Genomic DNA, 18,213 nt, shown 5'->3' with positions numbered 1-18,213 from the left:
CCTGCCCTTCAGGACTCTAATTAACATTCATACAACATTCACAGACAGTAGGCACAGCTACGGGAGCAATTTGGGGTTAAGTGTCTTGCCCATGGACACATCGACATGGACTAGCAGAGCCGGGGATCGAACCACCAATCCTCTGATTGAAGGATGACTGTTCTACCACTGACCCACAGTCGCCATAATTGTCGACATTATGTGTACATATAGACATCATGTCTGACAATGTAGATGCAATGATAATAGATGAAAGAATGGGGTGAATGGTTCAAATTGATGTATAGTGTATTTGTTTGCTCGTTAATGAACACATACCTGTGACCTATGTTGCTGTTGGTGATATTTATATTGTCGTTGATGACTCTTGCCATCTGCAGAGGGCGCTGGCTAGTGGCCTGGCCTGGATGGTATTGGTTAGCTCACTCTCCACAGTGAAAGGTTCCGAGTGGTTTCCAAAAAGACTACCATGTCTGTTTTAGAGAACATACATTCATAGATAGATATATTCATAGTTTACACATTTGTCACAGGTACTAATACAAAAATTACACATAAGCATTCAGACATATATATATGTACATATATACGTACATATATATACATATGTATACATACATATATATACATACATATATATATATATATATATATATATATATACATATATAGATACATACATATATATGTGAGATATGCATCATGCTTGTTCAGGAATGATCATTGCTCACTTGACTAAAGCTGTAAAAATGTGACTGACTAATAGTTGGCAACTCTTAATTCTTTTTATTCAGAAAAAATGACAGTAATTGGAAAGATAGGACTACCTTGAGTGGCTGGCCTAGAGATGTAGCATTACAGGTTTTATTACAGCATGGTTAAGACATCTCCTAACATGGTGTTTCTAAAACAGGACAATACAAATGCACTCATTTTTTTATAGTGCACACTAGTGCCACAACATGCCTACATTTTTTTTTCATTGATGTTTTGAAACAAGATTTGCAGTTTCTAAATATTACAATGCAGTAGGAAGGAAATTAGAGATGGGTGTGGTGCAATTCAATTCCTTGAAGAAGTATACTTTCAACATCCAATAGCAGTTTGTCATTGTTTTCAGATAGGCTTTCCTAGAGTCCTGTTTGACTGAAGACGAATGAGGCTGTTGGTAAAACACTATATAATTCCTTCCATACTTCCTCCCCAAATCCCATCGTCCTATCCACTCATCTTGCCATCCCTGTTACCCTGAAGATGACCTCCTCTGCAGCTTCGTCAGGAGCTCTGTCCATCTCTTCTTCAGTCACGAGGTCTCCAGAGATGGCTCTATGGAGCTCTGGGGCCACCTCCTCAATATTCCTCAACCCTGCCTGATGGACACAGATAAAGGTATAGTTAGTGCAGAAAACAAAAATGAAACCCCTTCAGGTGGCACTATCATCTATAGCAGTGATTCTGAACTGGTGGGTCGCGGACCCGTTTTCAGTGTCAATTTTTATTTTATTTTGAAGGGCAGTTTTTATGCAGCGGAATTATTCCAGCATTTACGGCACTTGTTCAGCGGTGCAGGAAACACACCGACCAATGCGGTGTGAATCACATCACGTAATGCAGCTCAGCCAATCAAATATGGGTATTCGGGCAAGTTTCCTGACTTGAGTGAGATGTACACACACCGTGACACACGGGGAGACACGAGGTTATAGACAGCAGAGCAGGACTGTTGAAGTGTGAGCTGTGACAGGGAAATCACAGGACAATCTTCAAAAGAGAAAAATGGACAGAGAGACCAGAGTAATTAGACTCTGACTGGACAGACTCATATCAGTGAATTCTACCAACACTAATTTCTCTTTGTAGAAGATGAGCAAAATATAATATTGTGGCTTTGTCACTACACCCTGAATGAACTGAATTCAAAGCTGCAGGGAAATTCAGTGAAGGTAATTTTTTTTAAATGAATTCTGTTACGTAATTTAGTTTTTAATCCAGCTGTTATTTTACTTGAAATGAGAAGAACATTTACTTATGTATTTCCATGTATTATTTATAATCCATCCAGTAAATTTGAAAAATGAGAATAATATATATATATAAAATTTGGGTCACGGCTTGTCATTAAGGGGTGATGGTGGGTCCCGCAGCCAGACCAGTTGAGAACCACTGGTCTATAGGTCAATAATTAATAATTGGAGCTCAAATCTATGGGGGTCCAGGGGCATCCTCCCCGGGTGGGATGTTTTCCTATTTACTGCAGCTATATGCATCATTCAATTGTTCTCAACTTTCTTCATCATTCTGAAACATAACACAAAAAAATGTTGAGGATGACTAATTTTCCCTCCTGCATCCTAAAACGAAGCAACACCAATTTTAATATTTTATGTTACTTATTATAATTAAGGTAGGAATTTGGTAAACAGCATAACTAATCTTGGAAAATTTCACTAAATAAATGCTTAGCTGACAAATCTGCTACATTTGAATCTATGCCATAATAATCTGGGCTGCATTTATTGCAAATTAAGGATCCCAAACAATCTCAATGCTTCTGAATTTGATATTAGGCCATCTGAGGGACATGCCCTCAGCATATTATTTGGGCGGACATGGATGACAATATGTATGTCCACCCTACCAAGTTCATGAGGTCCCCTTCAGAACTCAATAAATCACTGTCTGGGATGAAGACTTCAACTCGCGCCCTGGACCCCACCCCCTCCACCCACTCAACCTCTGTAATTAACTCCTCCCTGCCTACTTACACTGGCCCTCCCACCCTCAAACTTGCATCTATTACATCTATCCTCAAAAAGCCTGGTCTTGACCCTGACGTACCCAACAACTACAGACAAATCTCCAATCTCCCTTTTCTGTCTAAAATACTGGAATGCACTGTGGCCTCCCAACTCAGAACCCACCTGGACTCCAACCAACTCTATGAACCATTTCAATCTATATTCAGATCCCATCCACAGAAACGGCCCTAATCAAAGTCACCAACGATCTCCTCCGATGAACACTCCCATAACATCTTATTCCTACTTGACCTCAGTGCTGCCTTTGAAACTATTAACTCCTCCATCCTCCTCTCCCGCCTTGAGTCCTCCCTCCACATTACTGTCACGGCCATCTCGAGGCTCAAATCATACCTCTCCGACCGCCACTAATTCATCAGTATTACTTAATCCAACTCTATCACAGCCCCATCCTCTGAAAGGTGTCCCCTAAGCCCATCACTTTCACCACCCACTCAACCCTCACAAACTCCCTCACAGATATAAAAACCTGGATGCAAGCTTATTTTATCAAAATCAACAGCAACAAAACACCTGCCCTAAATCACACAACAAAGTATGCCACAATGCATCGATGGCTCTACTGTACCTGCTTCCACACACATCTGCAACCTTGGTGTCATTGTTGATCGAACCCTCTCTTTCGAACTGTCAATCACATCACAAAAAATGCCTTCTTTCATCAAAAAAAGCATTGCTTGTTTCTTTACGCTCCTCCCCCTCCTTCTCAGCCAATGAAACACTCATCCACGCCTTCATCACCTCTCGACTGGACTACTCATCAACAAACTACAATACATCCAGAACTCAGCTGCCTGTCTGCTCTCACACTCCCGCACCAGAGATCACATCACTTCAGTCAAAACCTACACTGGCTCCCCATTCATCAAAGAATCCAGTTCAAGATTCCCCTCATCACATACAAAGCCCTCTACAACCTAGCATCTTCCTACCTTCTTCTGCAACAACACCCTCCACACGCAACCTCCTCAGCCCTCTTACAATGTCCAAGCAACGGACCTGGGGGGGGAGTGCCTTTTCCATTGCTGACCCCTTTCTCTGGAAGATCTCAGATATTCTCCCTCACAACCCTCTTTCAAAACTGCACCCAAAACTCCCCTATTTGTTGAATCTGCTTTTAGCCTGTAATACATTAATGTAATGTTATTGTCTTTAATTAACTGTTATGTTATTTGTTTGCTTTTATTGTTATTGCTTATACTGTTTTTTTTTTTACATGTAAGGAGCCTTTGAGTACTTTTCAAAGAGAGACATATTTATCATTATAAATATTGTGATGAAACATGTCAGACATTTTTTTATTAGATTTTTGTAACTTTTTACAATTTTGGAATTCAACAACTTTTACTTGCAGACATAGCCGATCAGACAGAGGTGAGTAAGCAGTTGTTTAGCCAGTGTCAAAATCAATTTCCACATACATTTGATTTCCTTACCTTGACCTGAACCCAGCCTAAAATTTACCCTCAGTAGATAACTGTAGTCGTCATCAGCAGTAGACTTTATCCAACACCATTTTTTATACTGTTTCTCACTAAACTTTCTGAGTAATGGTAAAATTCTTTGCACACAAAAGTTTACCCATGAGGACATGACATTCCGCACTGACACTGCTATGCTGTTCGCCTGAGTTGGGAGGCCTTTCAAGAGAATTGAGTTCCCCAGCTTCACTCAGTGTTTGTGTGTACTGCTTGGGATCAAATTTAACATTGGATTAAATTTAGCACACCACCCAATTTGGAAAAAACAGGGGAAACTTAAACAGTTTATACAGTCTTAATCAATTAAGTTCCAATCTCAGGGTTGCTACTGAGTTCTTGTCATGGTGTACAGTGAATTATTATGTCATACACACAAATAAAGTGATCTGGTTCTTTATAATTTAAATTATATTTGGACTAACTACATAACTAATCTGCGATAAAATGAATGGAATGAATTAAGAATATGATGATGAGTACAATGAATAACAATTAACGACATATAAATGAAAAGGATTGCATGTGACCAGGTAGAATATCATATCATTGATTTATGATTATCAATTAAATTTGTCATTTGACATTCATTAATTGAATTTAGTTCGAAAGATGAATGCACAGTTCAGCGGTTGAGAGTTTAAAAAGCACCAGGGAAATTGTGTTACCATTTCATATCAGTTATGTTTAAGGAAGATCCTACTTAAGAGCTTCGCCTTATTAACATTCATCTATCTGAGGTTAGCTTATTAATTATTACCTCAGTCTTTTTTTTTAAAACATCAAACTGGAAATGTATGGTTTTCACCTGACGGTTCTGATGGGCAGATGGGAGATTAAGCTGTATGATGTGGCCGCAGTTTCTCTTCGGACATCTTTGCATCTTGGATCTTGTTGGATGATAGTAGTTTCTTTGGATCGCATTCTTCCATCTCTCGCTCTGGGGTCAGTTGATTCGACTTTCTCTGGGAACTGGACCTAATTGGTGTTCTTTGTGGAGGTACGACTTGAACCATTTTTCACTGTCTCCATTTCTTTCTCTCTCAGCGCGATGTCCTTTGTTGCTGCAGGGGTCAACATTTTTCACCATCTTTTTCTCTCAATAGTTGCTGGAACAAATCTGCATCACATTGGTGCATGTTGAGGTGCAGGTTGAGACTGGACAGCACATCAGACCACAGGATGGCCGTAGTCGACGGGGTCATGAACACAAGGCCAGTGCAAGAGGCAGAGCCGCAAGGGAGAGATCTGGCATTGTAGAATTCAAAGTTATTAATCACAGTTGAAGCATATTAGAACCCAAGTGAAGCAAAGGAGCTTCTTCAAGTTCTTGCATCTCAGGTCGGCTGCATGTCCTCTCATCATGACCCCTTGAGCCGGCCCGCTCTCCCCATCTTCATAGACATGCTAGCCAGTAGGGGCAGGGTTATGGAGATCACCCTTCAGCGTCAACGTCCAGTGTAGAAGAAAGCAAACAGCAAACCACTCCCACCTTAACTACTATCTTGTTTATTTCATCCAACCTTCTTTTGCAGAATTAATATAATATAATATTGAGTATTTGTAACTCAACATCGAAGCACAAACCAGTTTCCTGGATAAGATAGAAGTGAGGAGGGCATCGCTCCCCCCTCTTTGAACAGACAGGATGGTCATCTGTGAGTTGTATTTTGTAAAGGCTCCGCCCTCTAAGAACTATCGCAATTGGGTTTATCCCATGCGCGCATGTGCAGCACTGAGAAAACTTTTAACCCTCTGATCCCCAAAACGAATGTTTTCTTTGAAGAATCAACAAAACTACATTGTTTATCATAGCCAGAAGCTGTAAAAACTGTCACTATTGGCACATTTTCATCTTTCCGACGGTCCTTGACCACATCATGTGTGAAGAATGCTTTGATCAGAAAAGCTGCCTAAACGAAGCTTAAAATTGTGATATTTCATCAAACATATTTTATTCTACATTTCTCGTCACAAAATAAACCGTTTACTCCAACCAGATAATGTAAAAAACATTTTACAGTGGGCCTGAGATAAGACCCGTAATCAGGTCCATCTTTCATCGCCAGTATTTGATTAAGAACAACCTATGAGAGAAGCAACAAAGATGTCGTCCAGTAGAGGTGTCCATCTCTGCACAGACTGTGTATCATCACGGCGACGTGGCTCTCACTGCGACGTGGCTCTCACTGCCCTCGCATTCCCAGGCTGAGAAGCAGTGGAAAGTAGACGATTTGGCTGTGACTGCTGAGGATGTATGGCTGTATTCGAACTACTCTGCCTGCTCCATACATGGATCTCCATTTGGGTCTCCCATAGCCCTCTTTCCCCAGCCGCGGGAGCAGATGCCAGTGGGAGACCCACTATGCGGCCGCTTGGAGGACTTTGGTGGCATACAGGGACCTGACCATTCCACTAGCACAAGTGTCTGCTCCCCCGGATGACATGATCGGGGAATTCTCCACACCTCAGGTGGCCGGTGTAACAGGCCATAGTATACCCCCAGTCTGGACTATACCTGGGGTTAAAGGGGCCTAGGCCAATTTATACTCCGGGGTATAAATTGGCCTAGGCTAATTCATACCCCTCAGGCCAGATTATACCCCCATGATATCAGTAGTGTTGAGTGATATACACAAGAATTACTTAATTTTTCAACATTTTATTGGGGGTTCAGCTTTGTCAGGTAAGTTAAGTGAGAAAGCTAACTGACTTAAATCTTAAAACTCTAAAACACTTTTATTACTTCAACCAGAAAAACAGAAAAAAAACTTCTAAGACTAGCAAGTCCTTGTTACAATATAAATGTTCAAAGTTAAACACTGATAACATCAAAATGATCATGCTTGTTTTCAAGATAAAGTGCATGTTCTGTTGACTGCAGATTGAAGCTTGTAGGATAGGTCAACCAATCCATGGAGTCACCGACTTCTGTGTGGATAACGATGTTACAACTCAACAGATTCGCTGTGGCCATGATCTCTGCATCAGTTGCCCAGACTCCATCACAAGAGATGCCAGAGTTGTTCACATATTCATTCACATTTTGGTTCAAGTAGTCCTGTAGAATTTTCGTCAAGTCACTGTTCATGTGGTGGACGACTTTATCTCTGAGAAGGGAGTGGTTGTCCTCTGATCCCGTCAGGATGTAGCTGATGGCCCGGAAGTAGCAGTTCCCATCACCTTTGGTTTGATATGTACACCGTGGTTGTCCAGGGTCCTTTGTGCGTCCATAGTACACAACCTTACCAAACGTAAGTCCAAGAGTGGTGCTCAGATACTTCCTTCCTGAACTTGAAAGTCTTGGTCTGCTTGTGTTTCTGTGAGATGTAGATGTCATCATTGTCTGGTTCTTCACGTGGTATTTTGAGTTTATTTTGCGTTGGGCTGTCGTTGGCAGAGTTACTGGGAGAATCATCAGGGGACTGGGATGGTGGAGAAGCCTCTTCATCCTGGTAAATCTTAAGGTTGCTGGCATGGTAGGTGTTCCTCAGTATCTTGTCAGTTTTATTGTTCTTAAGTTTTACTCGTCCCTTGGTCAAGGATTCCACAACTAAGTAGGGTCCAATCCAACGTGGTTCCATCTTTGAACCCATACGATTAATACGGCGCCGATTCTTGATATAAACGATGGAGCCAGCAGTGATTTCTTTTTTGCTTTTGTGTCAGCGATCAAAGACACGCTTTCTGGTGTTCCTGGGCAGAGTGGATGTTGGTACTGACGGTTGAGTGGAGCTTTTTATGAATGGTTGTCAGTGTATCCAGCACATCAGGATTGGCATCATCTGAAAGGGGCATGGAGTCCACAGTGTCATCTTCTGAGGGTTTGAGGTCCATAGGAAGCTTGGCCTTCTGTCCATACATGACCTCAAATGGAGTGCACTTGGTTGAGGCATGCACAGATGTGTGATAGGCAAACAGAACACCAGAGATGTACTGGTCCCAGTTGTTTCTTTGGTCATTGACAAGCTTACTAAGAGATTATTTGAGTGTTCGATTGTCACGTTCCCGTTGGCCATTTGTTTGTGGGTGGTAGGCAGATGAAATGTGGTGATCTGTTTGAAAATGCTCCATTAGGTTGTCGATGATCAAGTTCACAATCTCTCGTCCCTGGTCGCTGATCAGAGTGTCCATACAGCCAAGGCGGCAAATTTGCTACTGACTTGGCACTCTGGAACAGCTGCTGCTTCAGTCCACTTGGAGAAATCATCAGTGGCAGCAACTATATATTTGTTGCCGTTTGATGTTTCCTGAAGGGGACCGATCATATCAATCCCGACTAAGCTCCATACTTTTCCAGGCACTGGTATACTGTTGAGTGGTGGAGCCTCCTTGCTGATTTTGGGATTTATGACAAAACATTTTTGACAAGCTCTGACATCGGTGAACGTCGTTCTTCATTCCCCTCCAGTAATAACTGTCAGAGATTTTGGCTAACGTTTTATCTCTGCCAAAATGGCCACCAGTAATTGGGTTGTCATGGCAGGCCTTCAGGACATTTGGCAGGCGACTTTTAGTGAGAACCTCCTTTTCCCCATGGTAAAGAATCCCTCCTTCTGCTCGATATGGCTTAGGTGTTTGTCTGAACTGGGACTTACCATTTACATGTTTCTCTGGAGGTAGATCGTAGATACACTGGGGATACTTTTGTTGTGTTGCAGTGTAGAATCTCAAAATGTGGTCATACAGTTGGTCTTCCATGGTCGAGTTTGGTGTTAGAGGAAGCAGCTATCCCACCTCGCCTCAGCAAACTATACTCCTCTGCTTGCATTAAGCGGGGCTTATATAGCCTCAGCACCAGTCTAACTCCCTTCACCTGCCCCTGATCACTAATCAAGCACTCCCTCATCAGCACAACTCTCCTCACCTGTTCTAGCCACTATTTAAACCCCTGCCTCTCAGTCACTCACTGCCAGATCATTGTGCTCGGACTCCCTGTTGTGTTATGGTAACGAATCCTATTTGTATTTAATAAACACCTGCTTCACGCTACTCTGACTTTGAGTGCTCTACCACACCCTGTGACACCTAGGCTATTTTCCACCCCCGGGTATAGTTTGGCCTAGGACAGTTTATCCCCTGGGGTATATTCTGGCCTGGAGGGGTATAGTATGGCCTAGGCTATTTTACACCCCCTGGGCCAAAGTATACCCAGGTTTAATCTGGGCGGGGTTCATTTGGCCTGTTACACCTGTAGCGACGCAGTATGGCCTTGGTTCCCTGCAATTGTCAAAAACTAGTTGGGGGCTTCGGTGGAGCCCGGATGGCCGAAGGCTCCTGATTCCATGCATGTTCTCATTACCAAGGTGGAGGACTTCACAGATCGTGGTTTTCCTCCTGTCCCTCCTTTGGAATTCAACCTCACCACATTCGTTGAAGTGGAGCAGAGACCAAGCCACTGCTCGCTACAGACAGCTCTCATCAGTGCAGACCTCTGCTGCAGCTCATACCATCTTGCTGCTCATTTGGCATCTGGCTGTATCTCTCCACCTTTCCTTTTTCTAGATCCAATAGCGATAGGTCCTTGAGGGCTGCGCCTATACTTATAGAATCCCGAGATACAGTTCTTAATTAAAGCTGCGAGCAGCATTGATCGGGCCCTCGCAACTTCACGCACGTCGAGGGTACTAGCAGGACTCTGGCCATGCATTTCTGTGACCGTCACGCACGAGTTAAATGGTATTTCCTGGTACTGGCAGGACTCTGGGTGACGCGGCCATGAATTTCTGTCACACTCTGCGTGCACGAGTGAGATATTTGCTGCGTAGACCAGCAGCGTAGCAAGATCATGTTGCCAGGTCTTAAGCCTCAAATGTTTTGAGTGTACCGCCGATACAATCATTAATGTAAGCCTTTAAAGAAGGGCCTCAAACTCGCGGCCCGCCACGTCATTTTATGTGGCCCGCGATTCCGCCAGCAAAAAAAAGTAAAAAAGTCTAAACGATGACATTGAAAGTCAAAATGATGAGATTAAAAGTCAAAATTATGAAATAGAAACTCAAAATTATGAGATACTTAAACACAGTGATAGAAGCAGCTCATTGGCTGGTTACTGTACATTTGAAATGGAAATGTATTGTGAGTACATTGAAGACTACTTTAAACGTGGCTTTAAAACACATGAAATACTTCATGTGGGATTGTGCAAACGCACCCTTGAAAGGATTTTAAGCTTTGAACAAAGTTATTGTAATAACTTGTTTGATATTTGTCTTTGCTATTTTCTTCAATACTTCGATCTTTGATAGAGTAATGTGGGTTTATTAACTCTAAATTAAAAGGATTTAAGTTATAACAAATGTGCTTAAATATATTTTTACATTTATATAACTGAATGTACAATATTTTTACACTTGAATAAACAATAATCAAATGCAGAGTTATTTAACAATATGTTACGAGTAGTTACATTGACAACCGGCCCTTTGTGGGCGACCATGATGCTGATGTGGCCTGGAGTGAAAATGAGTTTGAGACCCCTGATTTAAAGATCATTAAGAAAATGAATGTGTGTGAATGTGCTTCAGTGTTTGTAACATAACAGACTGTCAGTTTACTGGGATGGGGTTCAACTCCTTGCAGTGTCCTGCTGATTGTATTTGGACTTACATGAAAGTTAACAAAACAGTAGTGCCATTTGCTTTTACTTGAACACTTTAATTTAACACTGTTTTTATTTTAAGCTCTTCTGTAACTTTAGATTCAGTGGCGGCTGGTCAATAGAGGGCCATGGGGCCCCACCATGAGCCACACCAAAAAAACAAACAAATTTAACAATCATAAATTATACAAATTGTCAATATTTGTGTTTTTGAACTATGGAATGTACCCAGTAATGTGTGTAAAATATGATGTCTGCGCAAAATATATGCTTTTCCTGCTCGTCCTCTCCCCGTGTGTTCGTCTGCTCGTGCTCTCCGCCTGTGTGCACGACACGTCTGAGAACGCGCAGCTAGGGGGGCCAAATCGTTTTGGCCCAAAAGAGGCGGGTCTATGAAGCAGTTTAGCCAATTGCTGATTAAAGATATAAATTATTATTAAGCCAATCAGCGTCCTCAAATAGAAGGGCTCGGGGTTGCAGGTCGGGCGATAAGCGGAGGGCGACGTACACTGCACACGTTGAAATGCATACAAAATTCAAAATGGCTGACTTACGGTTGGGTTTAGAGCTTAGACCCCTACGACTTTTTTTTAGGTCTACATCTAGGTGAAACGTACTGCGAGGGCTGCATCGTCGAAATATTGTAGGGGGCACTATTGAGTCAACTTGACACTTTGAATCATTAAAATCACATTAGATAACTACATTCAGGATTTTGAATTTATTATTTAATTTTGGTTATGTTTTGAGCATTTTTAGCCCCTCAAAAACAGCTTAACGGCAACGGCTTTTCACGAAACAACAAGCTTTGAGTAACTTTTCATCACAAAGATCTTTAGGTTGTACTGACCAAATTTGAAGTTGATTCAATTATTTCCCGAGGAGGAGTTCGTTAAAGTACAGTGCCTGGAAATGACAAAAACTAGACTAAAAATTCATAACAAATTCAAAATGGCTGACTTCCGGTTGGGTTTAGAGCATAGTCCCAAGAGACTTTATTTTAAGTCCACATGTGATACATGTGCCGACCAACTTTTGTAAATCTATCTGAAACGTACTGCGAGGGCTGCTTCGTCGAAATTTTGTAGGCGGCGCTATTGAGCCGATTTGCCACTCTAAACCAATAAAATCATGTTATATAACTACATTTTGGGCTTTAAATGTGTATGCCAAGTCTGCTTATGTTTCGAGCATTTCTAGCCTCTCAAAATTACCTTCGTTTTTCACGGCAAAGACTGCGTCGCAACGACGTTCGACAAAACATCAAAAGCTTTATAAACTGGCATTATGAACTTGTTATATTTGTGTGGAACTAATTTGATATTGATTTGATTTACCTACTAGGAGAAACGAGCCAAAGTATAAAGACTTTAACTGACTGTTACCAGTAGGTGGCACTACTACGGTCCGGTTTCATGTAAGACAATATTTTCACGGACCGGCCTTCAAGGTGTGGCGGAAAAACACGACAAAATAAAATATGACCGGCATGAAAACAAATATAAAATGCTTAAATAAATACAACTCACAATAACGCTGAATCAGTGGGAGCCCTGTGCTTGTTTCTCTGCAACGAGACTGTCCATCTGGGTTAATGGGAGACAATGACACCCGAAGTCTGTTACTGATGTCCAGTCGACTCAGTTTTGTTTTGATTGCCATCACTGCAGAACATCCCGCTTCACAAAGAGGATGTGTGAAGTGGAAGCAGGGTTTTCAGTGCTTTAGTGGCGATCTCAGGATATTCAGCCTTGATTTTAATTCAAACACCAGCAGAGTTGTTGTCTACAATCTCCAGCAGCTCATCTTCCTCTGTCACCACATGTTCTGCAGAGCGGGCTTGGCGCGTCAGAATTACTCCTGATATTTAATCAGACTCCTGATATTGTCTGTTAAATGAAGCTTTATTTTTCTTGGAAGTTGTAGCTCTTCTTCTGTCTCCTTAGTGGCCTTTCCCCCTTTGCAAAGACGCTCTCCAAAGGTTTTTTACAAATTTTCGCTAGTTTTGCGGGCTTAATTTTTGAGGTAACATATCACGTGAGCGAGACGAGCGTCTTGACATGTGTCAAGAGGCACAGGCGGATGAAATTGCGAGAGAATCCGGTCAATTTTCAAAATAAAACTTCTTTCAGACTCTGATAATCAATACAACGTAAATAATATATTTATTCTTTCTGTGCGGCCCGGTACCAAATGATCCACGGCCCGGTAGCGGTCCGTGGCCCGGTTGGGGACCACTCATTTAGAAAACGTTTAAAACAAAAACGTATTAGGATGTAGACTCAAGAGAGCCGCAACAGAGGGGCTGAAGAGCCGCATGCGGCTCCCGAGCCGCAGGTTGCTGACCCCTGAGCTAGGTGAAACCCAATGTTGGGGCTACTCAATAGGGGGGGCGCTATCCAATATTTCATACTGGACACCCCAATCAGACTGTAATTTTCGCAAATTCTGGCTTGCGTGCCAAATTTCGACAACTTTCCAGTATCCCAAGCACCTCCTTTTTGCGACGAAACAGGTACGATAATAATAATCAACATTAGAAAAACAATAGGTCCTCCGCTCCGACTACGTCGGTGCTCGGGCCCTAATAAACATTAGAATAACAATAGGGAGCGGTTGCTCTTCTATGACTCCACCATGTTGCAGCGACATGTTTCTACAGTAGCCCAGAGCGGACACTCCAAACCTAAGCTTAAGAGCGCCTTTCATGTTCATATGTTACCTCCATAGTTCTTTGACACACTTGCAAAGGGAGGGGTGAGTAGAGGGGTGTTCCATTGGATGCAACAGACAATCTATCCACTAGATCAGTGATTCTTAACCATAGGGCCATAGCGCCACCTAGAGGGCCGCGAAACACTTTCAGTTTTGCACCTGTGCGCCGTGAGGGCCGCGGGACTGCATAGGTTATCAATTGAAGACACCAGAGATATCACTGTTATCCATGAGACGCTCAGTTACAATACAGCTTCCCACCACCTGGTGGTGGTAATGCGTCAGTCAGTTGTTTAACAAGCTGCAATAAGCAGAAGAAGACACTCAGCTAGCCGCTAGCCTGTAGCGAAAGTTATGGATAAGTTATTAAAAATAAAAAATGAAGACAGTGGTGCCATACCCCCCAAAAGTCTAAATGTGTGCGCAAGTACAACCCTGACTTTCTTAAGTACGGCTTTGTGAACGGAGGCAACGAGGCAGAGCCGAGGGCTCAGTGTGTGGAATGTGAGCTAATGCTATCAAACGAAGCACTGGAGCCTTCAAAAATAAAGCGACACCAAGCGACGAAACATCCAACGCTCGTGGGAAAGTCTGTTGGGCTTCTTGTTGTGTATGCAGGTTTACATACACATGATAATAAATGTCTTTGTGATCATCACATTCTATCATCTCATTTATTTAACAAGGGTTTTGCCTGTTCAACACCGGCATCCTCGATCCCCTCCCCTTCCGTTCCTACGGCTTGTTTGCGCAAATACGTCACAAAACATGTCCGTGTTTGGTATCCCAGCATGCCCAAAATCCTCTTCTTTGCAAAGAAATCATCGATTTTCTTTCATTTCTTATGGTTTCTCCACAAAAGGAGCCCACACACACACTGTCCAAAGTCGCCATAACCGCTGCAAGTCGTATCTTGCAGCATTTCGACGGAAAAAGACACATTACAGACCCGACGACGTGCTAGCGGATGTTACCATGGAGCTAGTGCCTTCAGAAACCGCTAGTACTTATAGTACAAACCTTATCCTCCTCTTCCATAAGCCGTCAACCAACGTTTGCGTAACTGAGCTATTCTCATTCTCGTTCGTGCGCTCGGTCGCAGCCAATAAGCACAGCAAGTCCGCTACTCACACACCATGTCTTCGACCATATATACATAGTTTTTGCAATTTGCAAAGGCTAAAAATAAAAGGAAAATAATATAAAATCACAATATAAAGGGAGAAACACCTTTAGTGTGTCAGAATATCATTTGGGTACCATGTGTCCATTTGGGTCTCCAAATGTCCTTTTAGAGCTCCGCCTGGATCTCTTCATGAAGAAACACTGTAGAATGGTCATACTTTGTCCAATCTTCTTCAAATTTGAGGCAGTTGTTCACTGATAGTGTAGTTACAGCCCTATACTGTCCTTTACCTGTACAGATACAGCCACCGGCAGTTATTTATACTGAAAGATACTTTTTTATTTTATGCGGACAAAAATCTTCAATTTTTACTGAGTCCAAAGGCCCACTGCTCTGTTTCTGTATGACCTACAGGTTGTCTGACACTTTTGATGCATATAGTCAGAGTGGGCCCCGGGACACTTTGTACTTGAAAAGTTGGGCCCCGAGGTCAAAAAGGTTAAGAACCCCTGCTCTAAACCGTACCGGAAGTCGGACATTTAGATTTTTGTTTTCGACATTTTCGATCGATTTTTGCCAATTTGTAGTTGCTATACTTTAACAAACTCCTCCTAGGGAATTTGTGTGATTTCTCTTCAAATTTAGTCAGTTCCATCTCAAGACCTGTGTGAATCAAAATTATTAAAAGCTTTGTTTGGTGGAATGGCGTAGCCGTAGCTACTTTACGTGATTCCCCATGAAAAAAGCTGATATAACTCCACTGGACTGGTCCCAAACTTCTTATGCTTGATAAACACTCATGGCCTGAGGATGTCTACAAGCTCATCTTCACTAATACGCATAGTGCCACCTACTGGCGAAAGTAAACTGTTTTGTGACAAACAGCATCCGATTTACATGATTTTTACACAATATGGTTTACACTTGATATAGAGCTACATAAGGCATGTTTGTGCATGTTCTGTAGTGCCACACAGCGGATACAGGATGCGGTGCACTATTTGCAAAGCATAATGTCCAACGTCACGCTGTCCACTCAGGATAAAAATGTTGGACCTGTGGGCGCGTTCTCCGATGGTCGCGGACATTCTCGGCCACGCAGGCCGGAGTCACGCCGGCACCCCCGACGTGCGGGAGGGGGCGAAGGCCCGTTCATGTCTGCTCACAGCTTTAATTTTAATTGCAACCACATTCATTGAATACATTACATTAATTAACTACACTTCATATACCATTAACTACTTACCTGTATCTCATGAGTAGCAGATTTATTGGTGGGCCGGTAGCCATAGTACTCTTCCTGTCTTTTCTTCATTTTCCTGAAATAATCCTGGATTAGGAAAGTAGCGTAGAATTTTCCCACTGTCACCTCATCATCTGTTAAAACACAGAAATGATTGTTCAGTGTCGAAAAGCTATTACATTTTTTTAAAGGGTTAATCACCTGTACTGTGGCCATTTCATAACAACTCATCAGGCTCGTCTTTGAAGTATTGAGGTGTGTAATATTGACAGAAAGCAGATTGAGTTGTATATCTGGCACTATTGCAAATTTGAAATCAGTGTTTGCAAACTGAATAATTTCAATTCGAGTGAAAAATGGGAACTCATCCCAAGATCTAATAATTGTTTAGTAACTTAAGAAATATAGAATTGGAGAAAAAATGTTTTGACATGTGCGATTAATCGGTTGTTGTGCGCAAAATTCAATAATGAATTCAAAAGTAGTGTATTGTGGACTTTTAATTAACAGGTACTGCTATATGAACAAAAGTGCAATAACATTTGGTTTGTAAACACATCAGGTTCTTATTAACAGCAGTATTCCCTTTACACAGTAGCAGTTATAACAGTTATAATGATTCTGATAATAGATATTCAGCCGGTGTTGACAACTTTAACTTGTGTGTAAGAGATGCAATCTGAAATATACACCTTGAAAACTGCAAACCTATCTACGTCATGTTTGTATGTTTGTTATGTGTGTGGTATTTGTTATGAATGTACGTTGGTACATAGAGGGCGATAAGAAGCTGTACATGGAAGGACTTAGGACCCAGGGGAATGTAGGTGAAGGAAACAGGAAGACGGTAGAGACGCCACACAAACAGCCATTTACCGCTCGCGGTCGGCCGATTCTGGTGTTAAAAATGTCTGCTTAAAAATTGAAAAGAACTGCGTTAACGGCTGATAAAATAATTGTCGGTGTTAATGAATTAATGCGTTAACGCAGGGGTCTTCAACGTTTTTCAGGCCAAGGACCCCCAAACTGATAGAGATGGAGCAGGGACCCCGGACTATATATATAGTATAAAATTGTGTTTTATGTTAAATGGGCCTAGTACCATGTTTAAACATACCTCTTTATTGTGCATTCAATACTAAGCTGTTCAAATAATACACAGGTTCATATATTCATGTTTTCATTTTAAACATGTGTAAGGTACAGTGAGTAGGGAGGCCGTGCTACTGCCATTGATAAACATACCTTGTCAGCTGATACCAATGCCAATATCAACATTGTCTGTCAATTGCATGATAATCATGCATACAAGATATTCAAACTGATGTTTTCATTTTAAATGTGGAAACAAAAAATGAGTGATGGCCTATTAGTACCACTGCCATGCATAAAGATACCCGTTATCTTTCATACAATACTGAACTATTAAAATAATGGACACATTCATGTTTAGAGGAAAAAAAATAATCTTTTTTCTCATCAACCAAAGATTTCGCAGACCCCCTGTTGAAGACCTCTGCGTTAACGCGATAATAACGCGTTAACTAGCCCAGCAAGATCAATACTTACTATACTCAAATTTTGTCCCATTTTGTCACCATACAGGAACACGGCTGTCAGTCAGGAAGGCGGACTTTCTACATGCTGATTCTATTTATTTACAATCTCTCTGTTTGTTTCAGCTTCCAACTCAATCAGCTGACTAAGGGCATTCATTGTGTTGTAATTCACTATCCTGTTCTACACATGACATCATTGCACTTCTGTCCATCCTGGGAGAGGGATCCCTCCTCTGTTGCTCTCCCACAGGTTTCTTCCTTTTTTCTCCCCGTTAAAGTGGTTTTTTGGGGAGTTTTTCCTGTTCCGATGTGAGGGTCTCGGGACAAGAGGATGTCAAATGTGTACATATTGTAAATCTCTCTGAGGGAAATTTGTAATTTGTGATTTTGGGCTGTACAAAAATTCATTTAATTGAATTGAATTCACTATTTCCGTCAAACTAATTGAATTTTGCCAGAAACTATTTGACTGGAGCTGCTGAGGAAGAAAATATATTAACACCCAAATATAAAATGAAAACAGTGTAAAAAATAAAAGGAAATGAAACAAATTTAAGACCTTGACACAAAATAAGAAATAAAAACATGAAACAGCCCCTGCATCAAACTCTGTCGCTCCACTAGGGTCTCAAATGAATTCAAACTAAAACACTTAGGTTAGCTTAGGTTTAT

At 41.7% G+C, this 18,213-nt stretch overlaps 1 protein-coding gene across 4 annotated transcripts in view; it reads right to left on the bottom strand.

Annotated features, from left to right (window-relative positions):
• Positions 1–766: 766 nt before the first annotated feature.
• The window catches only part of LOC306775199 (dihydropyridine-sensitive L-type skeletal muscle calcium channel subunit alpha-1-like), a 115,686-nt gene continuing 98,239 nt past the window's right edge, over positions 767–18,213 (bottom strand). For 3 of the 4 annotated variants that reach the window (XM_079265502.1, XM_079265505.1, XM_079265504.1), the window contains 2 exons: positions 15,986–16,116; positions 767–1,370 (listed from right to left, as the gene is read on the bottom strand). In XM_079265502.1, coding sequence (XP_079121628.1) covers positions 1,227–1,370; positions 15,986–16,116 — 275 coding nt within the window. In that variant the 3' untranslated portion in view covers positions 767–1,226. Of the gene's footprint in view, positions 1,371–6,374; positions 6,506–15,985; positions 16,117–18,213 lie in introns of those variants that run through there. The other variant, XM_079265503.1, reaches the window with a different exon arrangement.

The sequence above is a fragment of the Melanostigma gelatinosum genome, assembly GCF_949748355.1.
Source record: "Melanostigma gelatinosum genome assembly, chromosome: 3".
NCBI classification, from domain to species: domain Eukaryota; kingdom Metazoa; phylum Chordata; class Actinopteri; order Perciformes; family Zoarcidae; genus Melanostigma; species Melanostigma gelatinosum.
The sequence above is the reverse complement of the archived record's forward strand: the minus strand, read 5'-3'. Positions and strand labels throughout refer to the sequence as shown.